The sequence below is a fragment of the Cherax quadricarinatus genome, chromosome 71 (genome assembly GCF_038502225.1).
Source record: "Cherax quadricarinatus isolate ZL_2023a chromosome 71, ASM3850222v1, whole genome shotgun sequence".
In the NCBI taxonomy this organism is placed as follows: Eukaryota; Metazoa; Arthropoda; class Malacostraca; order Decapoda; family Parastacidae; genus Cherax; species Cherax quadricarinatus.
Window position 1 is genome coordinate 13,143,689 of NC_091362.1, and position 27,456 is coordinate 13,171,144.

Below are 27,456 nucleotides of genomic sequence, written 5' to 3' on the forward strand. Positions count from 1 at the left end.
TCACCCACTGGATGGGTGTGAGTGTAAAATAGTGATGTTGAACTAGCCCATTAACACTTGGGATTCCACAGTATTCGCTTTCGTCAGTGTTGTATGGTTACCCGGCTGTCTTTCCTGCCAGGTTACCCGGCTGTCATTACTGCCAGGTTACCCGGCTGTCTTTCCTGCCAGGTTACCCGGCTGTCTTTACTGCCAGGTTACCCGGCTGTCTTTACTGCCAGGTTACCCGGCTGTCATTACTGCCAGGTTACCCGGCTGCCATTACTGCCAGGTTACCCGGCTGTCATTACTGCCAGGTTACCCAACTGTCATTACTGCTAGGTTACCCGGCTGTCATTACTGCCAGGTTACCCGGCTGTCTTTCCTGCCAAGTTACCCGGCTGTCTTACTGCCAGGTTACCCAACTGTCATTACTGCTAGGTTACCCGGCTGTCATTACTGCCAGGTTACCCGGCTGTCTTTACTGCCAGGTTACCCGGCTGTCGTTACTGCCATGTTACCCGGCTGTCATTACTGCCAGGTTACCCGGCTGTCATTACTGCCAGGTTACCCGGCTGTCTTTCCTGCCAAGTTACCCGGCTGTCTTACTGCCAGGTTACCCAACTGTCATTACTGCTAGGTTACCCGGCTGTCATTACTGCCAGGTTACCCGGCTGTCTTTACTGCCAGGTTACCCGGCTGTCATTACTGCCAGGTTACCCGGCTCCCGGCTGTCGTTACTGCCATGTTACCCGGCTGTCATTACTGCCAGGTTACCCGGCTGTCATTACTGCCAGGTTACCCGGCTGTCTTTCCTGCCAGGTTACCCGGCTGTCTTTACTGCCAGGTTACCCGGCTGTCTTTACTGCCAGGTTACCCGGCTGTCATTACTGCCAGGTTACCCGGCTGTCATTACTGCAAGGTTACCCGGCTGTCTTACCCGGCTGTCTTACTGCCACTGTCATTACTGCCAGGTTACCCGGCTGTCTTTACTGCCAGGTTACCCGGCTGTCTTTCCTGCCAGGTTACCCGGCTGTCATTACTGCCAGGTTACCCGGCTGTCATTACTGCCAGGTTACCCGGCTGTCATTACTGCCAGGTTACCCGGCTGTCATTACGGCCAGGTTACCCGGCTGTCTTTACTGCCAGGGTACCCGTTACCCGGCTGTCCAGGTTACCCGGCTGCCAGGTTACCCGGCTGTCATTACTGCCAGGTTACCCAACTGTCATTACTGCTAGGTTACCCGGCTGTCATTACTGCCAGGTTACCCGGCTGTCTTTACTGCCAGGTTACCCGGCTGTCATTACTGCCATGTTACCCGGCTGCCATTACTGCCAGGTTACCCGGCTGTCATTACTGCCAGGTTACCCGGCTGTCATTACCGCCAGGTTACCCGGCTGACTTTCCTGCCAGGTTACCCGGCTGTCTTTACTGCCAGGTTACCCGGCTGTCTTTACTGCCAGGTTACCCGGCTGTCATTACTGCCAGGTTACCCGGCTGCCATTACTGCCAGGTTACCCGGCTGTCATTACTGCCAGGTTACCCGGCTGTCTTTACTGCCAGGTTACCCGGCTGTCTTTACTGCCAGGTTACCCGGCTGTCTTTCCTGCCAGGTTACCCGGCTGTCATTACTGCCAGGTTACCCAACTGTCATTACTGCTAGGTTACCCGGCTGTCATTACTGCCAGGTTACCCGGCTGTCTTTACTGCCAGGTTACCCGGCTGTCATTACTGCCAGGTTACCTGGCTGTCTTTCCTACCAGGTTACCCGGCTGTCTTTACTGCCAGGTTACCCGGCTGTCTTTACTGCCAGGTTACCCGGCTGTCATTACTGCCAGGTTACCCGGCTGCCATTACTGCCAGGTTACCCGGCTGTCATTACTGCCAGATTACCCGGCTGTCTTTACTGCCAGGTTACCCGGCTGTCTTTACTGCCAGGTTACCCGGCTGTCTTTACTGCCAGGTTACCCGGCTGTCTTTCCTGCCAGGTTACCCGGCTGTCATTACTGTCAGGTTACCCAACTGTCATTACTGCCAGGTTACCCAACTGTCATTACTGCCAGGTTACCCGGTTGTCTTTACTGCCAGGTTACCCGGCTGTCATTACTGCCAGGTTACCCGGCTGTCTTTACTGTCAGGTTACTAGGCTGTCTTTCCTGCCAGGTTACCCGGCTGTCATTACTGCCAGGTTACTCAACTGTCATTACTGCCAGGTTACTCAACTGTCTTTACTTCCAGGTTACTCAACTGTCATTACTGTCAGGTTACTCAACTGTCATTACTGTCAGGTTACTCAACTGTCATTACTGCCAGGTTACCCAACTGTCATTACTGCCAGGTTACCCAACTGTCATTACTGTCAGGTTACTCAACTGTCATTACTGCCAGGTTACCCAACTGTCATTACTGTCAGGTTACTCAACTGTCATTACTGTCAGGTTACTCAACTGTCATTACTGCCAGGTTACTCAACTGTCATTACTGTCAGGTTACTCAACTGTCATTACTGTCAGGTTACTCAACTGTCATTACTGTCAGGTTACTCAACTGTCATTACTGTCAGGTTACTCAACTGTCATTACTGCCAGGTTACTCAACTGTCATTACTGTCAGGTTACTCAACTGTCATTACTGCCAGGTTACTCAACTGTCATTACTGTCAGGTTACTCAACTGTCATTACTGTCAGGTTACCCAACTGTCATTACTGCCAGGTTACCCAACTGTCATTACTGTCAGGTTACTCAACTGTCATTACTGTCAGGTTACTCAACTGTCATTACTGTCAGGTTACTCAACTGTCATTACTGCCAGGTTACTCAACTGTCATTACTGTCAGGATACTCAACTGTCATTACTGTCAGGTTACCCAACTGTCATTACTGCCAGGTTACCCAACTGTCATTACCGCCAGGTTACCCAACTGTCATTACCGCCAGGTTACCCAACTGTCATTACTGCCAGGTTACCCAACTGTCATTCCCGCCAGGTTACCCAACTGTCATTACCGCCAGGTTACCCAACTGTCATTACCGCCAGGTTACCCAACTGTCATTACTGCCAGGTTACCCAACTGTCATTACCGCCAGGTTACCCAACTGTCATTACCGCCAGGTTACCCAACTGTCATTACCGCCAGGTTACCCAACTGTCATTACCGCCAGGTTACTCAACTGTCATTACTGCCAGGTTACTCAACTGTCATTACTGCCAGGTTACTCAACTGTCATTACTGTCAGGTTACTCAACTGTCATTACTGCCAGGTTACTCAACTGTCATTACTGTCAGGTTACTCAACTGTCATTACTGTCAGGTTACCCAACTGTCATTACTGCCAGGTTACCCAACTGTCATTACTGTCAGGTTACTCAACTGTCATTACTGTCAGGTTACTCAACTGTCATTACTGTCAGGTTACTCAACTGTCATTACTGCCAGGTTACTCAACTGTCATTACTGTCAGGATACTCAACTGTCATTACTGTCAGGTTACCCAACTGTCATTACTGCCAGGTTACCCAACTGTCATTACCGCCAGGTTACTCCTATCATTACTGTCAACTTATTACTGCCAGGTTACCCAACTGTCATTACCGCCAGGTTACTCAACTGTCATTACTGCCAGGTTACCCAACTGTCATTACTGCCAGGTTACCCAACTGTCATTACTGCCAGGTTACCCAACTGTCATTACTGCCAGGTTACCCAACTGTCATTACTGCCAGGTTACCCGGCTGTCTTTACTGTCCAGGTTACCCAACTGTCATTACCGCCAGGTTACCCAACTGTCATTACCGCCAGGTTACCCAACTGTCATTACCGCCAGGTTACCCAACTGTCATTACCGCCAGGTTACCCAACTGTCATTACTGCCAGGTTACCCAACTGTCATTACTGCCAGGTTACCCAACTGTCATTACCGCCAGGTTACTCAACTGTCATTACTGCCAGCACAACTATCATTACTGCCAGCACAACTATCATTACTGCCAGCACAACTATCATTACTGCCAGCACAACTATCATTACTGCCAGCACAACTATCATTACTGCCAGCACAACTATCATTACTGCCCACACAACTATCATTACTGCCAGCACAACTATCATTACTGCCAGCACAACTATCATTACTGCCAGCACAACTGTCATTACTGCCAGGTTACCCAACTGTCATTACTGCCAGGTTACCCAACTGTCATTACTGCCAGGTTACCCAACTGTCATTACCGCCAGGTTACCCAACTGTCATTACCGCCAGGTTACCCAACTGTCATTACCGCCAGGTTACCCAACTGTCATTACCGCCAGGTTACCCAACTGTCATTACCGCCAGGTTACCCAACTGTCATTACCGCCAGGTTACCCAACTGTCATTACCGCCAGGTTACCCAACTGTCATTACCGCCAGGTTACCCAACTGTCATTACCGCCAGGTTACCCAACTGTCATTACCGCCAGGTTACTCAACTGTCATTACTGCCAGGTTACCCAACTGTCATTACCGCCAGGTTACCCAACTGTCATTACCGCCAGGTTACCCAACTGTCATTACCGCCAGGTTACCCAACTGTCATTACCGCCAGGTTACCCAACTGTCATTACCGCCAGGTTACCCAACTGTCATTACCGCCAGGTTACCCAACTGTCATTACCGCCAGGTTACCCAACTGTCATTACCGCCAGGTTACCCAACTGTCATTACCGCCAGGTTACCCAACTGTCATTACCGCCAGGTTACCCAACTGTCATTACCGCCAGGTTACCCAACTGTCATTACCGCCAGGTTACTCAACTGTCATTACTGCCAGGTTACCCAACTGTCATTACCGCCAGGTTACCCAACTGTCATTACCGCCAGGTTACCCAACTGTCATTACCGCCAGGTTACCCAACTGTCATTACTGCCAGGTTACCCAACTGTCATTACCGCCAGGTTACCCAACTGTCATTACCGCCAGGTTACCCAACTGTCATTACTGCCAGGTTACCCAACTGTCATTACCGCCAGGTTACCCAACTGTCATTACCGCCAGGTTACCCAACTGTCATTACCGCCAGGTTACTCAACTGTCATTACTGCCAGGTTACCCAACTGTCATTACCGCCAGGTTACCCAACTGTCATTACCGCCAGGTTACCCAACTGTCATTACCGCCAGGTTACCCAACTGTCATTACCGCCAGGTTACTCAACTGTCATTACTGCCAGGTTACCCAACTGTCATTACCGCCAGGTTACTCAACTGTCATTACCACCAGGTTACTCAACTGTCATTACTGCCAGGTTACCCAACTGTCATTACCGCCAGGTTACTCAACTGTCATTACTGCCAGGTTACCCAACTGTCATTACCGCCAGGTTACCCAACTGTCATTACCGCCAGGTTACCCAACTGTCATTACCGCCAGGTTACCCAACTGTCATTACCGCCAGGTTACCCAACTGTCATTACCGCCAGGTTACCCAACTGTCATTACCGCCAGGTTACCCAACTGTCATTACCGCCAGGTTACCCAACTGTCATTACCGCCAGGTTACCCAACTGTCATTACCGCCAGGTTACCCAACTGTCATTACCGCCAGGTTACCCAACTGTCATTACCGCCAGGTTACTCAACTGTCATTACCGCCAGGTTACCCAACTGTCATTACCGCCAGGTTACCCAACTGTCATTACCGCCAGGTTACTCAACTGTCATTACTGCCAGGTTACTCAACTGTCATTACTGCCAGGTTACCCAACTGTCATTACCGCCAGGTTACTCAACTGTCATTACTGCCAGGTTACTCAACTGTCATTACCGCCAGGTTACCCAACTGTCATTACCGCCAGGTTACTCAACTGTCATTACTGCCAGGTTACTCAACTGTCATTACCGCCAGGTTACTCAACTGTCATTACCGCCAGGTTACCCAACTGTCATTACCGCCAGGTTACCCAACTGTCATTACCGCCAGGTTACCCAACTGTCATTACCGCCAGGTTACTCAACTGTCATTACCGCCAGGTTACTTCCCCAAACTAAATACGTATATGTTTTGTTATTTCGTTAATTTTCTTATCTAATGATTTTATTTGATTCAGATTAACGTAACGTAATTAAGCGTAAACAGAAAAAGAATTAACAGTGGCCGGTGAACAAGTGATGTCAATGACCCTGTAATGTGTTGGAAGTGAACGTTTTAGCTATAAGTACCAGTCAAATATACCACTTCCTCTCTACAAGTTACCAGTGAGAAGTGACCCAGATCTAAATAAGCTATAGACTTTGAATGAGAATTCTAGGTAATTTTTAAATTAAGTTGTTCAGGCACATGAGTGGATGTGGCTTGGACCTGCTTAGCATGGGACACTAAGCCTGCCGTCGTCCTCCTTTCTTACGTGGTTTAGAATCCCAGGATATTTTATCCTCGTTTCAAATCCAGTGTTACTGGAGTAAGACGTTGCCTGCTCTCTCTCCTTTCCGTCTCATGAACACGTAAGATGACGGGTAACTCTTGCAAAACGTCTACTTGCGTTCACTATATACATTTCTTTCCTGTCCGATTCTTAACAGTTTTTAGTCCTGTAATATTTTCCTTCCGGCCTAGGAGGCCTGGTCTCAGACTAGGCCGGGAGGAGGATAATCCCCAGAACTGCTAACAGCTGCCGTGTGCCAGCAGTTTAATTCTCTCATTATGACTCACGAAATCGTAATGATATAATTGCAAACAAATCATACCACGGGTGGGGTTTGAACCCGCGGTCAGAGAGTCTCAAAACTCGGTCTGGAGTTTTGAGAGTCTCTGACCGCGGGTTTAAAGCCCACCCGTGGTATGGTTCAATTCGCTCAAAACTAATTTTTCTCTCTCTCTCTCTCTCTCTCTCTCTCTCTCTCTCTCTCTCTCTCTCTCGCTCTCTCTCTCTCTCTCACTCTCTCTCTCTCTCTCTCTCTAAGTTGAACGTTCTTCTAAAATAACAGGTCAACTAGGCGGGTCAAGGCGCCTCTCACACTCCTCTGCCTTGATAAAGCTACAGCTTGAGCGAAACGTAGTCCCACTAAAAGTTTGCTCTCCCTGGTTTCTCATGTCAATAACACCTTTTTGTGACACCCCTTTGTGACACCTCTTTGTGACACCCCTTCGTGACACCCCTTTGTGGCACCTGCGATCCATTTTTCTTTACACAGGGTTATACAAGGTTATGGTAAGGGTTCCTAACGTTATTTTTATTGTTATTGTTATGACTGGGTAATGGTATCTGACAGGGCAAAGGTTTTTGACAGGGCCAGGGCTTCTGACAGGGTAAGGACTTCTGACAGGGCTAGGGTTACTGACAGGGAAACGTTTTCTGACTGGAGACGGTAGGAAAGAGAACAATTGTGTCCCTAGACGGGACGCGGTTTTTAAATAAAATACGTAGTGTATGAGTTTATAAGGGAGACTAATACAAATTATAAAAAATTGTAAGGGAGACTAATACAAAATATAAAAGATTGTAAGGGAGACTAATACATAAGAACATAAGAAAGAAGGAACACTGCAACAGGCCTACTGGCCCATGAGAAGTAGGTCCATGCCACCCCCGGCCTAGAACAATGACCATCTAGTTAGGTCACTTCCACTGAAGGAAGGAGCACGGCACCAGACCTGGTAGCCCAAGCTAGTCAGGTCCAACTCACACCCACCCACACCATCTCATGTATTTATCCAACCTATTTTTAAAACTACACAACGTCTTAGCTTCTATGACGGTACTCGGGAGTTTGTTCCACTCATCCACAACTGAACTTTTCCAACTTGAAACCATTGCTGCGAGTCCTGTCTTGGCTGGATATTTTCAGCACGCTATTTACATCGCCTTTATTTATTCCTGTTTTCCATTTATACACCTCAGTCATATCCCCGCTAATTCTACGCCTTTCTAGAGAGTGCAGATTCAGGGCCCTCAGTCTATCCTCATAGGGAAGATTTCTGATACATGGGATCCTCTTTGGCATCCTCCTCTGTACGTTTTCCAGTGTGTTTTTATCCATTCTGTAATACGGTGACCAGAACTGAGCAGCATAATCTAAATGAGGCCTAACCAAGGATATATAGAATTGAAGAACAACCTGAGGACTTCTATTATTTATACTTCTTGATACGAAGCCAAGGATTCTGTTAGCTTTGTTGCGAACACTTAAGCACTGTTGTCTTGGTTTTATATTACTGATACCCAGAACTCTTAAATCCTTTTCGCAATCAGTAGTATTAAGATCTACACTATTCAATTTATAAGTGGTATGGCTATTGTCCTGTCCAACATTTAGAACTTTACAGTTGTCTATATTAAACTGCATCTGCCACTTCTCCGACCATTGCATCAGTCTATTCAAATCATCCTGGAATGCACTAATGTCCTCAATAGAATGAATTGGACGGCCTATTTTGGTGTCATCAGCAAATTTGCTTATGTCGCTATTTATTCCCTCATCTATATCGTTTATGTAAATTGTGAACAATAAGGGGCCCAACACTGACCCCTGTGTAACACCGCTCGTGACGTGCCCCCACTCTGATTTCTCCCCATTTATGCAAACTCTTTGCTGCCTATTTGTCAGCCATGCCTCTACCCAGGAAAAAGTTTCTCCTCCTATTCCGTGTGCCTTAAGTTTCCTCAAAAGTCTCTGATGTGGAACTCTATCGAAATCCTTACTGAAGTCCATATACACAATATCATATTCGTTACCATGATATACCTCCTCAAACACCTTAGCAAAGAAAGTTAGGAAATTCGTAAGACAGGAATGCCCCTTAGTAAAACCGTGTTGAGATTCATTTATCAATTTATGCCTATCAAGATGGCTACGAATTGCCTCGGCAATTATTGATTCCATAAATTTTCCCACTGTGGAAGTAAGGCTTATTGGTCTATAGTTCGAAGCCAAGGACCTGTCACCTGCCTTGTAAATAGGTATTACATTTGTCATTTTCCATTTATCAGGCACTATGCCAGTTTGTTGTGATATGTTGAAAAGATTAGCCAAAGGTTTGCAAAGTTCCTCTTTACATTCCTTTAAAACCCTTGCAAACAGTTCATCAGGGCCTGGGGATTTGTTAGGTTTTAATTTCTCTATTTGTCTGAAGACCATGTCACTAGTTATTGCAATCGTGTATAGTTTATTTTCGTCCTGTTCTACATAATTTATTATTTCTGGAATTTCGCTAGTATCTTCCAGAGTAAAAACTGAGAGGAAGTAAGAATTGAAAATTTCACACATATCCCTACCGCTGTCAGTGATCTGACCTGAGCTACTCTTAAATGGGCCAATCTTGTCCCTAATATTACTTCTGTATACCTGAAAGAACCCTTTTGGGTTAGTCTTCGAATCCCTTGCGACCTTAGCCTCATAATCCCTTTTTGATTTTCTTATTCCTGTTTTTATCTCTCTCTTTAACTGAATGTATTGATTTCTTAACTGTCCATCCCCTCTTTTGATACGCCTAAAAATGCCTCTCTTTTGACCAATCAGATGTTTTAATCTACTGTTCATCCATTTTGGGATCATTTTTGTTAGATCTAATTTCCCTACTCGGAACAAAAGTTGTCTGGGCAGCTAGAACTATGCTCTGAAAAACGTCATATTGGCAACCAAGATCACCTACCTGACCCATAGTCAGGACATCCCAATTTAGCCCACCCAGGTAATTTTTCACTCCCATGAAGTCGGCCAAGCTAAAATCTGGGACAGAGATTTGCTGCTGCTCCTGATCACTTTCCCCAAGCTCATCATTAACTTCAAGATTATTTATTAATGAATCTTTGTTGGCAAGAACCAAGTCAAGCAGATTGTTTCCTCTAGTTGGTTCTGTCACAAACTGTTTTAAAAAGTCATCTTGAACTGTATCAAGAAAGTCACTAAACTAAAGATTTCGTGACAAATTGTTATACTCAATTTGTCTAAAGTTAAAATCCCCCATTAACACAACGTTTTCATATCTAGACGCCTTATGAATTTCGTCCCACAGCAGCTTACTGCACTCCCTATCAAGGTTTGGGGGCCTAGATATCACACCCAAAATTAATTTTTCATTCCCCTCGAGAAACTGTAGCCAAACGGATTCTGTGTCTGATGTTTCTATTCTTATATCATGTCTAACACAACAAGTTAAATTATCTCTGACATACATCGCCACTCCACCACCCTTCCTGTTGACCCTATCAGTGTGGAATAGTTTATAACCTTTTATGCTGCATTCAGAAGGCATTTCTCTATCCTTCAAGTTGAACCAGGTCTCAGTTACAGCAATAATATCTATATTACCTGCACTTGCGAGTAATCTTAGCTCATCTATCTTATTTCTTAGACTCCTACTATTTGTAGTAAACCTTAAGGGAGCTAGCCACTCGTTGCCCTCTACTATCTCTCTTTGTTGATCAGTTGCTTTTCCTTGATTAGGAACTTTATTTTGAATATTGTCTTTTAAAGATATCCCTGAGGAATCCTGGTAATATCTCCTGTTTCCAGCGATAATCCTGCAACCTGACTGTTTCCCACAAATACCCATACCTCTATAATGTATCAGTTTAAAGTCCTAGATAAGTCATCAATATCCCCCTCTATCGAATTGGCTAATGCAACCACTCCAGCCCCAGAGTGATGAACCCCATCCATTGCATACATATCATGTTTGCCATAGAATTTATCCCAGTTATCAATGAATGGGATTGCAAGTTTCTTGCAGTACCTGTCTAGCCAGCAATTTATACCAATTGCCCTAGATATCCATTCACTGACCACTCCCCTTCTAGGCAAGATGCTACACATGATAGGGATCCCTCCCTTAGACCTGACTAGTACTTCTATGGCTGACCTGTACTTATCCAGTAGCTCCTGTCTCCTGCCCTTCCCAATGTCATTTCCACCAGCACTAAGACAGATAATGGGGCTTGTTCCCATTACCTGCCATAATACTATCCAACTTGCTGACTATGTCACCAACACCAACTCCTGGGAGGCACACCCTCTGTCTGACTTTTCTATCTCTGTTACAAAAAGCACCGTCCTTATATCTTACCTGAGAGTCTCCCACAATCAGAATATTCTTACCTTGATTAGCAGGGGAGTCAGAAGTACCTTTAACCTCACTAACAACTGAAGTACACTTGTCTTGGAGAACAGAGAATCGATTTCCTACCCTCACATCTTCTTTATTAACCCTCTTTACCTTCCTTCTTCCTGAACTGTGAACCACTTGCCACTTAAAGCGGCTGTCACTCTCACCGGTGGTAAGCATTTTCTCCTTACCAGCACCAACTATACTCACACTCACTCCAAAACACATCTAGGTGAAACTTCAGCCTTCTAAAACAAAATACATGTATAAATGATTGTAAGGGAAACTTATACAAAACATAAAAGATTGTAAGGGAGACTAATACAAAATATAAAAGTTTACTTGGGGAAAGGTTTATATGGGTATAAAAATCACATCATAAGAGTTTACTGGGGAGACTAATAAAAAGATACATATCATAAGAGTTTAAAGGGAAGACTAATCTATTACGCCTCAACAGATGATGAGTCTCAACAGCGATGTTATGCCCCAGTACCGTCAAGAAGCTCCCAAGACACCTCCGCACATCCTCCTCCACTACTGTGCCTTCAAGGTGGGTTCTTCTCCATTATTCTGCCTTCAAGGTGGGTCCTTCTCCATTATTCTGCCTTCAAGGTGGGTCCTCCTCCACTACTGTGCCTTCAAGGTGGGTTCTTCTCCATTATTCTGCCTTCAAGGTGGGTTCTTCTCCATTATTCTGCCTTCAAGGTGGGTTCTTCTCCATTATTCTGCCTTCAAGGTGGGTTCTTCTCCATTATTCTGCCTTCAAGGTGGGTTCTTCTCCATTATTCTGCCTTCAAGGTGGGTTCTTCTCCATTATTCTGCCTTCAAGGTGGGTTCTTCTCCATTATTCTGCCTTCAAGGTGGGTCCTTCTACATTATTCTGCCTTCAAGGTGGGTCCTCCATTATTCTGCCTTCAAGGTGGGTCCTCCATTATTCTGCCTTCAAGGTGGATCCTCCATTATTCTGCCTTCAAGGTGGGTCCTCCATTATTCTGCCTTCAAGGTGGGTCCTCCTCCACTACTGTGCCTTCAAGGTGGATCCTCCATTATTCTGCCTTCAAGGTGGATCCTCCATTATTCTGCCTTCAAGGTGGATCCTCCATTATTCTGCCTTCAAGGTGGATCCTCCATTATTCTGCCTTCAAGGTGGGTCCTCCATTATTCTGCCTTCAAGGTGGGTCCTCCTCCACTACTGTGCCTTCAAGGTGGGTCCTCCTCCACTACTGTGCCTTCAGGGTGGATCCTTCTCCACTACTGTGCCTTCAAGGTGGGTCCTCCTCCGCTACTGTGCCTTCAAGGTGGGTCCTCCTCCACTACTGTGCCTTCAAGGTGGGTCCTCCTCCACTACTGTGCCTTCAAGGTGGGTCCTCCTCCACTACTGTGCCTTCAAGGTGGATCCTTCTCCACTACTGTGCCTTCAAGGTGGGTCCTCCTCCACTACTGTGCCTTCAAGGTGGATCCTTCTCCACTACTGTGCCTTCAAGGTGGGTCCTCCTCCACTACTGTGCCTTCAAGGTGGATCCTTCTCCACTACTGTGCCTTCAAGGTGGGTCCTCCTCCACTACTGTGCCTTCAAGGTGGGTCCTCCTCCACTACTGTGCCTTCAGGGTGGATCCTTCTCCACTACTGTGCCTTCAAGGTGGATCCTTCTCCACTACTGTGCCTTCAAGGTGGGTCCTCCTCCACTACTGTGCCTTCAAGGTGGGTCCTTCTCCATTACTGTGCCTTCAAGGTGGGTCCTCCACTACTGTGCCTTCAAGGTGGGTCCTCCTCCACTACTGTGCCTTCAAGGTGGGTCCTCCTCCACTACTGTGCCTTCAAGGTGGGTCCTTCTCCATTACTCTGCCTTCAAGGTGGGTCCTCCTCCACTACTGTGCCTTCAAGGTGGATCCTTCTCCACTACTGTGCTTCAAGGTGGGTCCTCCTCCACTACTGTGCCTTCAAGGTGGATCCTTCTCCACTACTGTGCCTTCAAGGTGGGTCCTCCTCCACTACTGTGCCTTCAAGGTGGGTCCTTCTCCACTACTGTGCCTTCAAGGTGGGTCCTCCTCCACTACTGTGCCTTCAAGGTGGGTCCTCCTCCACTACTGTGCCTTCAAGGTGGGTCCTCCTCCATTACTGTGACTTCAAGGTGGGTCCTCCTCCACTACTGTGCCTTCAAGGTGGGTCCTCCTCCACTACTGTGCCTTCAAGGTGGGTCCTCCTCCACTACTGTGCCTTCAAGGTGGATCCTTCTCCATTACTCTGCCTTCAAGGTGGGTCCTCCTCCATTACTGAGCCTTCAAGGTGGGTCCTCCTCCACTACTGTGCCTTCAAGGTGGGTCCTCCATTACTGTGCTTCAAGGTGGGTCCTCCTCCACTACTGTACCTTCAAGGTGGGTCCTCCTCCGCTACTGTGCTTCAAGGTGGGTCCTCCTCCACTACTGTGCCTTCAGGGTGGATCCTTCTCCACTACTGTGCCTTCAAGGTGGGTCCTCCTCCACTACTGTGCCTTCAAGGTGGGTCCTCCTCCACTACTGTGCCTTCAAGGTGGGTCCTCCTCCACTACTGTGCCTTCAAGGTGGGTCCTCCTCCACTACTGTGCCTTCAGGGTGGATCCTTCTCCACTACTGTGCCTTCAAGGTGGATCCTCCTCCACTACTGTGCCTTCAAGGTGGATCCTTCTCCACTACTGTGCCTTCAAGGTGGGTCCTCCTCCACTACTGTGCCTTCAGGGTGGATCCTTCTCCACTACTGTGCCTTCAAGGTGGGTCCTCCTCCACTACTGTGCCTTCAAGGTGGGTCCTCCTCCACTACTGTGCCTTCAAGGTGGATCCTTCTCCACTACTGTGCCTTCAAGGTGGATCCTTCTCCACTACTGTGCCTTCAAGGTGGGTCCTCCTCCACTACTGTGCCTTCAAGGTGGATCCTCCTCCACTACTGTGCCTTCAAGGTGGATCCTTCTCCACTACTGTGCCTTCAAGGTGGGTCCTCCTCCACTACTGTGCCTTCAAGGTGGATCCTTCTCCACTACTGTGCCTTCAAGGTGGATCCTTCTCCACTACTGTGCCTTCAAGGTGGGTCCTCCTCCACTACTGTGCCTTCAAGGTGGGTCCTCCTCCGCTACTGTGCCTTCAAGGTGGGTCCTCCTCCACTACTGTGCCTTCACGGTGGGTCCTCCTCCACTACTGTGCCTTCACGGTGGGTCCTCCTCCACTACTGTGCCTTCAAGGTGGGTCCTCCTCCGCTACTGTGCCTTCAAGGTGGGTCCTCCTCCACTACTGTGCCTTCAAGGTGGATCCTTCTCCACTACTGTGCCTTCAAGGTGGGTCCTCCTCCACTACTGTGCCTTCAGGGTGGATCCTTCTCCACTACTGTGCCTTCAAGGTGGATCCTTCTCCACTACTGTGCCTTCAAGGTGGGTCCTCCTCCACTACTGTGCCTTCAAGGTGGGTCCTCCTCCGCTACTGTGCCTTCAAGGTGGGTCCTCCTCCACTACTGTGCCTTCAGGGTGGATCCTTCTCCACTACTGTGCCTTCAAGGTGGGTCCTCCTCCACTACTGTGCCTTCAAGGTGGGTCCTCCTCCGCTACTGTGCCTTCAAGGTGGGTCCTCCTCCACTACTGTGCCTTCAAGGTGGGTCCTCCTCCGCTACTGTGCCTTCAAGGTGGGTCCTCCTCCGCTACTGTGCCTTCAAGGTGGGTCCTCCTCCGCTACTGTGCCTTCAAGGTGGGTCCTCCTCCGCTACTGTGCCTTCAAGGTGGGTCCTCCTCCGCTACTGTGCCTTCAAGGTGGGTCCTCCTCCGCTACTGTGCCTTCAAGGTGGGTCCTCCTCCACTACTGTGCTTCAAGGTGGGTCCTCCTCCGCTACTGTGCCTTCAAGGTGGGTCCTCCTCCACTACTGTGCCTTCAAGGTGGATCCTTCTCCACTACTGTGCTTCAAGGTGGGTCCTCCTCCACTACTGTGCCTTCAAGGTGGGTCCTCCTCCACTACTGTGCCTTCAAGGTGGGTCCTCCTCCACTACTGTGCTTCAAGGTGGGTCCTCCTCCGCTACTGTGCCTTCAGGGTGGATCCTTCTCCACTACTGTGCTTCAAGGTGGGTCCTCCTCCGCTACTGTGCCTTCAGGGTGGATCCTTCTCCACTACTGTGCTTCAAGGTGGGTCCTCCTCCACTACTGTGCCTTCAAGGTGGGTCCTCCTCCACTACTGTGCCTTCAAGGTGGGTCCTCCTCCACTACTGTGCCTTCAAGGTGGGTCCTCCTCCACTACTGTGCCTTCAAGGTGGATCCTTCTCCATTACTCTGCCTTCAAGGTGGGTCCTCCTCCACTACTGTGCCTTCAAGGTGGGTCCTCCTCCACTACTGTGCCTTCAAGGTGGGTCCTCCTCCACTACTGTGCCTTCAAGGTGGGTCCTCCTCCACTACTGTGCCTTCACGGTGGGTCCTCCTCCACTACTGTGCCTTCAAGGTGGGTCCTCCTCCACTACTGTGCCTTCAAGGTGGGTCCTCCTCCACTACTGTGCCTTCAAGGTGGGTCCTCCTCCACTACTGTGCCTTCAAAGTGGGTCCTCTTCCACTACTGTGCCTTCACGGTGGGTCCTCCTCCACTACTGTGCCTTCACGGTGGGTCCTCCTCCACTACTGTGCCTTCAAGGTGGGTCCTTCTCCACTATTGTGCTTTCCTCCTCCACTACTGTGCCTTCAAGGTATTTCCTCCACAGGCCTTCCACTACTGTGCCTTGAAGGAAGGCCCTCCAATACTTTGCCTTAAAGGTAGGTCCTCCCATACTGTGCCTTGAGGGTAGGTCCTCCACTACTGTGCCTTGAAGGTAGGTCCTCCAATATTGTGCCTTCAAGGTAAGCCCTCCACAACTGTGCCTTGAAGATTGGTCCTTCACTGTTTCTTCATGGAAGATACTTTGTCTACTTGAGTCTAGGGAAGACCTCGAGGTTGTCCTGTCCTGGTAAATACATGACGTAGAGCGGTCACGCCTTCAACACTGGGTCCAGATAACAACTCTCCAGTGGCAGGTTATGAAGTGTGAAAGACAGGTATTATGTCATTACCACAAACAATAATTTACCGATTTGATAATGGTTATAATCATGACCATAATTTTTAAAGGGATGGAGGGATAAACCAGCGGAAGGCCTCGGTCAGATGACCAAAAGTTCCAGCTGAGTGTAATCATGTGACTAAGACCCGCGTCAGGAGACACTTGTCCTATTTCCTGGTGAATTTTACTTCACCTAACTGCTTTGATCTATCTTGATAAATTCATTGTTTTAATTTAAGTGTCCGGTTTGCATGTATGTTGGCAGTCATAGGGAGACGCAGCATATAAGGCGCGCCTTTTTTTCACAAAAAAGAGTTTGGAGAATCACCCGTGCCTTTTTTGTTCAAGGTCAGTCATGGGTAGGCTTTGTGTTAGGTTTTAGCGCAAATGGTAATTAAGCCTTGAATATGATTGCTAATTTAACGTTATGATGAGTCTGTTGTGCGCCTTATATGCTGGAAAATAGATTATTCATCGTTCGAGCAGGGAGAAGAAAGTCCCTGTTGGTCGGTTCTTCTTACGTATTCAATTACGAAGTACCCCGTTCCCCGCGCGTACGATGCTAACTCACTGTACCGTAAGCAGCGTGTTACCGCTTCTTCTGCTTGCGGAACCTACGTTGCACCAGTATTACGTCTATAAGACCACTGAAGAGTTGCAAGGTGACAGCCAGGTAGAGTGAGCCATCTGGTGGTAGCCAGACAACCCCGTGACAAGCAGTACTCACCCAGGAAGTACCCGTGTAGCGACACTTTCCCTCGGGTACCTGTGTGACACACCTGTGACAACTACACAATTATAGTACTAAGTCTGTAATACAAATGATCTGACAGACGACCCACTAGTGCAGAGTATTGTCAGGCCAACTTCACATTAAAAGTACAATGAACTTGAAGGTTGCAGTGCACATTACAACCTCACAGGCAGTGATCATCCAACTCCAAATAAACCATAACTGTCTCCAGTTGTACATAGGTAGGTAGGTACATCACGGTCGAACAAAGCAAGCGAGTTACAGGTAATCTTTGTACTTAATAAATTACGAAGCTGCGGCATTCTAAGAAGCAGATCGGGTTATAGGCTGTTAAACAAGCACCTATTGAGGCCGCAATGTATGAACTTACTCCTAAAGAACATTATTTCAGGACATCTATAATCATATAATGAAATTCACCTACTGGACTGCGGTCAGCGATGGTGTTGAAGGCAGCCATGTCCAGAGGTCGTGTTGAAGGCAGCCATGGTCAGAGGTCATGTTGAAGGCAGCCATGGCCAGAGGTCGTATTGAAGGCAGCCATGACCAGAGGCCGTGTTGCAGGCAGCCATGACCAGATGTCGTGCTGCAGGCAGCCATGACCAGAGGTCGTGTTGAAGGCAGCCATGACCAGAGGTCGTGTTGAAGGCAGCAATGACCAGAGGTCGTGTTGAAGGCAGCCATGACCAGAGATCGTGTTGAAGGCAGCCATGACCAGAGGTCGTGTTGCAGGCAGCCATGACCAGAGGTTGTGTTGAAGGCAGCCATGACCAGAGGCCGTGTTCCAGGCAGCCATGACCAGAGGTCGTGTTGAAGGCAGCCATGACCAGAGGTCGTGTTGAAGGCAGCCATGACCAGAGGTCGTGTTGAAGGCAGCCATGACCAGAGGCCGCCACCATCCCGGAATACTATTAAGGGATAAGCAACTTAATTTGTTCATCTCTAAGATAGTAGTTGTTGACTGTCTTAAATTAGCTCCCACTGAAGGAACTTACTGACCATGCTTACGTATATCTCGCCGTATTTTACTGTACGAGGCTTCGACTGTCTAGTAATCTCAGGATAAAATAAACAATTAATTGGTATCGTTCCAGTGGGAAGAATTTAATTGATCTACTTAACAATTACAATTTCAGTGAGTAGATAAATATGAAAAAAATCATTCTTAATAGGTCATCATAGTCAATAACATATATATATATATATTTACTCAAGTTACTTATGAATGTTTGATCCCGTGTAACTGGTAAAGTTATCATGTTAGTGTGAACATTATTTTATTGTATTAAAAACAAGTATGAACCAAGGAGCGCTTACCGAAGACGAGAATAAGAACATAAGAAAGAAGGAACACTGCAGCAGGCCTACTGACTCATGCGAGGCAGGGCCAAGTCTCCTACCTGCCTTAAGCCAATGCCCTAACCTAGTCAGGTCACATTCACTTAAGGAAGGTGCACGACATCTGACCTAGTAGCAGAAGCTAGTCAGGTCCAACTCACACCCACTCATATATTTATCTAACCTAGTTTTAAAACTACACAACGTTTTAGCCTCTATAACTGTACTCGGGAGTTTGTTCCACTCATCCACAACTCTATTACCAAACCAGTGCTTTCCTATATCCTTCCTGAATTTGAATTTTTCCCACTTAAATCCATTGCCACGAGTCCTTTCTAGGCTAGATATTTTTAGCACGCTATTTACATCCCCTTTATTTATGCCTGCTTTCCATTTATACTCCTCACTCATATCCTCCCTAATTCTACGCCTTTCTATTGAGTGCAGATTCAGGGCCCTCAGTCTATCATCACAGTGAAAATTTCTGAATGGCGCAGGCAGATGTGTTTGGAAACAACGAGAGAACTGATGAAAAGATTATTGCACCTTTTTAGTCTCTTATTCAGGACTGAAGCTAAAGTTTTTCAGTAAAGTTCTCATCAGCAGTCTGTACAAGCCTAATAAAGGCCTCATTATGAAGCAAAAATATATAATAATCCTTTTGCCTTCTGTTTTATTGTCTTCATGTGAGTTTGCATCTTCCATTAACCTGTGGTACTGTACTTGTGTCTAGAGGATAATCTTATGTTTACCGAGAATAGTTGGTTTAGTGTTACTGTTGTTTTCAGGCTATCTGGGACTGGGTGATCCTCTGCCTCACCTTCTACACCGCCATCATGGTGCCCTACAACGTGGCCTTCAAGTACAAGACCTCGGAGGACGTGTCTCTACTGGTGGTGGACTCAATAGTTGACGTTATATTCTTTATAGATATTGTGCTCAACTTTCACACCACCTTCGTCGGGCCTGGTGGGGAGGTGGTGTCTGATCCTAAGATCATTCGAATGAATTATTTGAAATCGTGGTTTCTGATAGACCTGTTATCGTGCCTGCCATATGATGTTTTCAACGCGTTTGACCACGATGAAGATGTAAGTAAGTGTGGCTTACAAGGCGAAGTTAAGGATAACGTAAGTGTTGAATCTATGTGATGTATTCGAGCCTGTGGAGTGCAGGTAGCTTGTTGCCCTCCCTCACGCCTGCCTCTTATCCCCGTGGCTGCACCCAGCTCACCTCCATTTCTTCACGTCAAGGTTGTCTTTGTAATTTTACATTTTGTCTGAAGTCTGTGACCCGTGTATAGATTTTTGGCTTGCTAAAATCGCTGTCTTGGGGTTTCTAAAAGCCTCTTTAAGCCCTGTGTGGCAGTGTACTTACTCTCCTTCCTCATCAACACATCCCATGACTTGTTACTTCCTTATCCCACTCTTATAAGATGGTTCTCGTTTATCAACTACTCGAGTCTACAGCAATCACCTCTCCCACCTCCTGGAACTTGACAATCACGTGTAATTGTTGGCCACAATCTTCAGACTGAGTCAGACTGATAGTTTTTACTGCCACTGATACCACTGAACATTAAGTTCCAAACTACACTTGATCCCACGTACTCCACCTAGCCTCCTAAGCCTCCCTTAACCTGTGAATTTCCCTGCAGTGTCTAGGAGACATTGCTTTCCACTATAATTTATTTAGCAGTTTAAAAAGTGCATACATAAATCATTCATCTCTTAGTGAGAGTTTGCTTATTTTTTACGTTCCTATTGTATATAATCATCAAAGGTCACAGAGTACCTTAGGGTTCAGTGTTTGCTCTCTGCCGCTGTCTCTGTTGCTGTCTGTGTCCTTCTGCCTCGGGTGCACGGAGGACCGGGAGGCGCTGCTCCAGGGAGTGTCAACAGAGGTGTACTTCCGTTGGTGCAGGAGCCTCCACGAGCTGACTTGTCCTGAGCCTCTTCCAGGGCACCCCCACAGGTAGGACCGGTAGTGGGACGCCCGTAGCACTTGCAGCACCTGGGTGGGTGAGTGTGTGGGAGCAAGGGTGCCTCCCACATACACCACTACACCTTTCATAGCCACGGGGACACCCAACTCGACCGCTTGTATGCCTCATACTTGCTGTGATACACCCCGTCCTTCAGATGAGGGGCTTAAAATTCTACTGTTATGTTCGCTAAATACAAGCGGTTTTGGTGGGAATTTTTGTTATCTCCTCTGTACATAATTCTCTTTTTGTTCTTGTAAAACTTATCTTCTTTACAGCATCCGTTCGAGGGAGGGATGGGCGCACCCCCAGGCGAGACACCCCAGACGGCCGCCCTCAACGGTGTTCTATATACTCTCCAACACACATTAATACTGTGACTAAGTTAATTCCTTAATGTAAACTACTTCCCTCACACTACTCCCCGTCTACAGCACCACCACAGGCAAACACCCTCAATAGTTCTCTTGTATACTGTATATATACCACCTAGCGGGGACTCCATAAATTGGCTTAATATATTGACTGATGAACAGTGAGCAAGCAGATGGTTATATATAAATGTACAGTTCAGAAGACACTCTGAACTCCAGCATTACCTCTCTCCTACAGTTTGCGAGCATTGTACTAGCCACCTTCAGGTCTCTAGTCTAGTTAACAGGTTTCCTTGATTCCGGAACTAAATGATATTCTACTGTTACTCCGAGAGCACATCAAACCACAAAACTCATTTGTCTTCACTCTGATTTAACACGCTCACACAAGGCTAATGGATCAAGCCCCTAGTGCTCAAAACCTTCCTTAACCCTTTTCTGTGAGTACGTCGACCCTCCTTCTTTTTATCCCAGACTTATACGCCCTCTTATTCATCCTATTCTGCTCTATGCTCTCTGAATGCTTAAACCACCTCAACAAGCCCTCCTAAGCCTCTGAATTATACCTTCGACGTCACCACTGCCTCTCTCCTCCCTCCGTGGATAAACTTCTTCAACAGATGATGCCATAACACTCACTCATTCTTTTCCCTCTCGTCTATTCTACTGTTCATCTCGTCTTTCATAGATTCATCTGCTGATATATCCATTTCCAAATATCTAAGTACATTCACGTCCTCCGTACTGCAGTCTGATTACCAGCCTTTACTTATATCCACTTTAAGAACATAAGAAAGAAGTAACACTGCAACAGGCCTACTGACCCATGCGGAGCAGGTCCATGTCCCCCCCACCCGGATTAGCCCAATGACTCACCTAGCCAGGTCACTTCCACTTAAGGAAGGAGCACGGCATAAGACCTAGTAGCACAAGCTAGTCAGGTCCAACTCATACCCACCCACACCCACTCATGTATTTATCTAACCTATTTTTAAAACTACACAACGTTTTAGCCTCTATAACTGTACTCGGGAGTTTGTTCCACTCATTCACAACTCTATTACCAAACCAGTGCTTTCCTATATCCTTCCTGAATCTGAATTTTTCCAACTCGAAACCATTGCTGCGAGTCCTGTCTTGGGTGGAAATTTTCAGCACGCTATTTACATCCCCTTTATTTATTCCTGTTTTCCATTTATACACCTCAATCATATCCCCCCTAATTCTACGCCTTACTTACATTGTCCTCTTTCTATCTTTATTTTTATTTTCCTTCAAACTCTACAAATTCTCCCACCAACTATTACAACTCTCCAAAATCTCACAAAAAGAACTGTGTCATCGGCAAAGGGCAACCGTGACAACTCTCACTTGGTATCCGATTCTTTATCTTTTAATCCTACACCTCTCCCCGATACCCTAAGATTAACTTAATTTTCCTACCCCATCTATAGGTAGGTTCAACAACAACGACAACAATCACTAGAAAACTTCACGTCTCTCTTACATATCTTGAGCCTCATTCTTTGTATAAAAACCTCTTTATTACTCTGAATGACCTGTCACTTATTCCATGCGCTTGCAACATATGCCACATTGCTTCCCTATACACCTTTTAATATCCCCCTTTTATAAATCCATGTATGTGATAGATAATTCCTTACCCTTATCCAAGTACTGTTTACTTATAGGCTTCAGTGTAAACACCTGGTCTACACTTGTCCTACCATTCTTTACTCTTCCTGGTTCCTAGGATATATTACTTTGTCTTATCTGTAACTCTTTTAATAATACATGTTCCGTACCTCTAACCGGTGTTACGAAAAGGATTGTTCCTTTATAATTCTTACTTTCTCTTTTTTCCCCTTTTTCTCTTACAGGAACTATGCATGTTCTCTTCCCATCCTTACGCATCTTCCCTTCTTCCGTGCACATCAACAAATACGTCAGTCACTAATATCTCACTTTCAATCCTTTTCATCACAGTTGTTTTACTCACTTTTATTGTGCCCACTGCGTCATGCACTCCCCTTACACCAGTGGTTCCCAAACTGGAAGTAAATTACCCCCTGGGGGTAATTTAACCATTTTTGGGGGGTAATGGAGGGGTGACAGAAAAAAAGTTATGAATTCTGAAAATCAAGAAAACACTGCGGTACCCGGTATGAGGATTATTGTTAACTTTGTCTTAGTATATAAAGTTGTAAAGTAAACCTATTATAAGTAAGTAATAAAGTTAAACCAAATAACAATAAACATCAAAAACTAATATACAGTATTAGAAAAGAAGAAATATATAGCTAAGTGTGTGGAAACCCAAAAGTATTTTGACAAGTATGCTTCAGGACAAAAGTCACTCAGTAGCCCAGATCGACCTGTCCAGTACGCGTCACTCACTTCCTGAGGCTGCCTCTATTTCACACTGTCAGTTTATCTGTGAGCATCAGCCGAGGTAGACATAAGCTGGTATGTATGTGTACTGCCCTGTGCAGTATATAATTAGTATTTACCCACTGTTACTGTGAATTTGTAGCTATTATTAATTTTATATATAATGTATGTGTGGTTCTTACGTTTTCAATGGTTTTGCTAGGATTAGCAGAGTATGCGAGGCTGTATACGTTCACGTTTAGCCATATATATCAATAATAACAACATTTTGTGAAAGGGGTAACATGCTTTATGTGGCATGTTAAATTGGGTAACAAGCTGAAAAAGTTTGGGAACCACTGCCTTACACCTACATGTGGCTCCTCCTCAAACCTACATGTGGATCCTCCTCACACCCACATGTGGTTCCTCCTCACACCCATATGTGGCTCCTCACACCACCACGTGTCATACCTTCGTGTCTCATACACAAAATCACTGCTCCCTCTTTCTTCAACAACATTTAACAACTCTTCAAAATATTCTCTCCATCTTTCCAATATTCCCACTTGCCCATCTGACATGCACACACACACACACACACACACACACACACACACACACACACACACACACACACACACACACACACACACACACACACACACACACACACACACACACACATGTATATATATATATATATATATATATATATATATATATATATATATATATATATATATATATATATATATATATATAGTATATATATCCCACATTTAAAAGTACAGGATTTTTTTTAATGTTATCTGAACACTAGAGACTCTCAAGTGTTAATGAATGACCTGGGAGGAGCCCTTATATATGTAAACAAGTCATGCATACCCGAGAAGGAAGCAGTGTACATGTCCACTGGCCCTTACTAGACAGGTCTTACCCAAATCAAACCTTACTCCGACATTTCTCCAACCTAATTTCAAAACTACCCAAGGAAAACACCCATGAACTTGCTCACACATCTACAACTCTATTGTCAAACAAGTATTACCCGCATTTATTATAGCAAAATTAGTAAAATTTATAATAAACGAGCGGTGTAACTTAACGTTCATGGAGGCTTCCAACTTCCTGTTAATCATTTATTGTGTTTAATGACTTGTCAATTATAATATATATATAATATATATATATATATATATATATATATATATATATATATATATATATATATATATCAACAGAGGCTCACCATTCTCGTTCATGGTATTGAAATTAGGAACATTGTTGATCATCACCAGTTCTGTAATGTTCTCTGCTGTGTTGTTGTTGTTGTTGCATCCCGTCAATACTTCAGCATCACTGAAACTAACTTTAGGAGTCTTCGTGTTTATGTCCTGAAATACATCATTATTAGGGTTCTCAGAGCATTCAGAGCATCTCTGCTGATAAAAACCACATGAAAAGACCATATGATAAAGATCATATGAAATCTTATAAATACCCGAGTTTATTTGGGTCTCTTCTGAAGACTTCCTGTTTACAAATGCCTTTTTAGTATTGGAACCGCCAAAGGCAATGTTTACATAATTAAGAGAATTATATTTGCAGAATTAAGTTCGTCCTAGTTGGGAACTACAATTAATTTTCTAGTTTGAAAGTATCTTTAGCCGAGTCTAAAACTTCTTTAGTGCATCTTGACTTAGAAAACTTATTGTAAATATATTCAGTTTCCTAAGAAATATGACCGTTATGGCACATCTTTCTGTTTTTGTTGGGAAATGCTAAACTGGTAGAGTTCATACAGCACAAGGAATGGGGAAGTAATCATGCTTGATCCGAGGAAGTGGAGGACAACGTCAGTTCCTCGGGTCAATAGCACTTCATTAGCATCAAAACACCACTCTGAAGGGACAGACATTTCGGTATTTTATGAGATACTGACACCTTCATTCTGAGCTTCACAAGAGGAGGGAGGAACCTCCCCAGGGGCACAGACTGACCACTTACCCAACCTGACGTTTTGAAATATATAAGGTCAACAATCTCCCCCTCCCCCTCAAAAAAATATATCGTGCGAGTGTGGGAGATGAATATCGTTGATAAATTAGACACATGTGCAACACTTGGGTATAATTGTTGTGGAAACGTTTCGCCAGACAGTGGCTTCATCAGTCTAATACGAAGAAGAATGATTGAAGGTCAGGAATTTGAGGTAATCAGTCCCTCAGCTTGGAGTCGATGTAATCAGTCCATCAATCTTGAAAAGACTGATGGACTCATTACCTCTAACTTCTGATCTTCAACCATTTTTCTTTGTATTAGACTGATGAAGGCGCTGTGTGGCGACACGATTCCGCAATAATGATACTATCATTGCACTCTCACTAGTGTAAGATGCGACGGAGAGGAGGTCGGTACAGCCTTACACTGCACCACACACACAGGCGGGGCCAGGAGCTATGACTCAACCCCTGCAACCACAAATAGGTAAGTACACACACACACATACGAGAAAAGGAGAATTTTATCTGAAAAATAATAAGTAAAAGACTGGAAGAGGAAATGAAAAACCTGAAGGAGGGAAAAAATTGCAGCAATAATAGAGAATAAAGGAAGAGAATAGCAATAATTAAGGTAGAATGGAGAAGTCATTAGCAGAGATGCTCTCAGGAGGCACAGGAAGCGATAACAGACACGGCAGTCTGGTGGGAGAGATAAAACGGGGAAGAAAGAGAAGTTACTGATGACCATTAGACCTGAAGCTATATAAAGTCAGTGGTTATAATTATAACCATAATTTTTCAAGGGGTGGACGGGTAAGCCAGTGGAAGGCCTCGGTCAGATGACCTAAAGTTCCAACTGCGGGTCATCATTTGACTAAGACCAGCGTCAGGAAACACTTGTTCTGTTTCCTGACAAACCTTACCTAACCTAACAGACGTGAGGCTAAGGACAGGTCAGTAATGAAGAGATGGAAGGACCAAGAGAAATGCGAGATTATGTCGATCACTGAGTGTATAGGAAGAGTCAGAACAAACGGAAAATTTTCAGAGAATAGGAACATTGCCCAAGGAAAAAAAAAATACCGTCAAAATAGTCATTATCATAAGCAGCTTAAAACAGGATCTGGTGAGAGCATTTTTGAAGGGTACAAGATATTACTGCATTACCGTACACACCTACACCCAGACAAAAATAGAAATAGAGGAGAGAGAGATAGAGAAGTAGAGGAGGTAACAGGAAGAGTGAAAACCCAGCATCCAGAAGTCTATCGCCAATACTCCGTGTTCATTACACTGCAGGTGCCTCTCAAGGCCCGCCACCATCACTTCCCCCAATATAACAATAACTTCACACCTTCCATCTTCCTATCTATAACTACGGCTCTAACCTCTCTGCCCTGTAACAATGCACACATCAACCCCAGCCTGATCTAACCTTTCCTCTTACATATAAGTAGCGAACAGAAAGCTTATTGACTACAAACCAGAGAGAGCATAGTAAATGAAAGCTTAGAGTACGACATAAAAATTGTTAAACATGACTGGTGAACTGAAAGAACAGATAGCCATGATGTATGGGGTTATCTTTGCTTTCACAGAGAAGGAAGTAATTATATTTTTAATAGATGCCATATTCCCAGCAGGATACCAAATAATGAGGGGAAAATGAGGAGGGGGAGGAAATGCACCGCTAGAAAGCAACCAGTGTAGTTTTAAAGAGATAAGATACAAACTGAAACTAGTCAAATTACTGCATATCGATCACAAGCATGATGGGTACCCATAGTAGCAGCAGTGATATACAACCCACCACCAAATAGCAGGAAACCAAGACAAAAATTCGAAGACAACAAAGCAGAAGAGGAAGCAGCAAGAATAGCTCATGTGACTAAAATGAAGCTCCTAAACGTGAGCAATTTCAATCACAAAGAAAAAAACGAGAATTTGTGACTACATGGAGGACCAGAAATCCGGAGGAATAAGATGATGGAGTCGTTGATGGACCAGAAATCCGGAGGAATAAGATGAAGGAGTCGTTGATGGAAAACTTTGTCACTACGTCAAGATCACAACAAGAGATAGAGGAAGAAATGAGCCAGCAACACTGGATCTATTACTTATTCTCAGTGCATCTGACATGCACTGCGAGTGACTACACAATACTGAACTTCAAACAACTAATGGAACTAAACACTGGAGAAAGAATTGGCGGTGAGGTTCGGGAGGAACCAGATTTCAGGACAAGAAACTCTGCTGGGATGAGAGAATTCTTGAATGAAGTACAACAGTAAATGGACCTGAAGGGAAAATAAGATTTTGCTCGGTATTTTAATCCTGGTGGGTTATCCACCCAGGATAACCCAAGAAAGTCAGTGTGTCATATAGGACTGTCTGTCTTATTTCCATTGTGGTCCTTTAATCTTGTCCCCCAGGATGCCACCCATACCAGTCCACTAACACCCAGGTACTTACTTGCTTGATAGGTGTCCGTAGTTCGATCCCGGCCGGGGATCGAACTACGGACACCCAG

General features: G+C 45.5%; 1 protein-coding gene across 7 annotated transcripts in view; it reads left to right on the plus strand.

Annotated features, from left to right (window-relative positions):
* The window catches only part of LOC128700302 (potassium voltage-gated channel protein eag), a 480,722-nt gene that overhangs the window by 404,277 nt on the left and 48,989 nt on the right, over positions 1–27,456 (plus strand). For all 7 annotated transcript variants that reach the window (XM_070100036.1, XM_070100042.1, XM_070100037.1 and 4 more), the window contains 2 exons: positions 11,523–11,615; positions 18,981–19,283. In XM_070100036.1, coding sequence (XP_069956137.1) covers positions 11,523–11,615; positions 18,981–19,283 — 396 coding nt within the window. The remainder of the gene's footprint in view (positions 1–11,522; positions 11,616–18,980; positions 19,284–27,456) is intronic.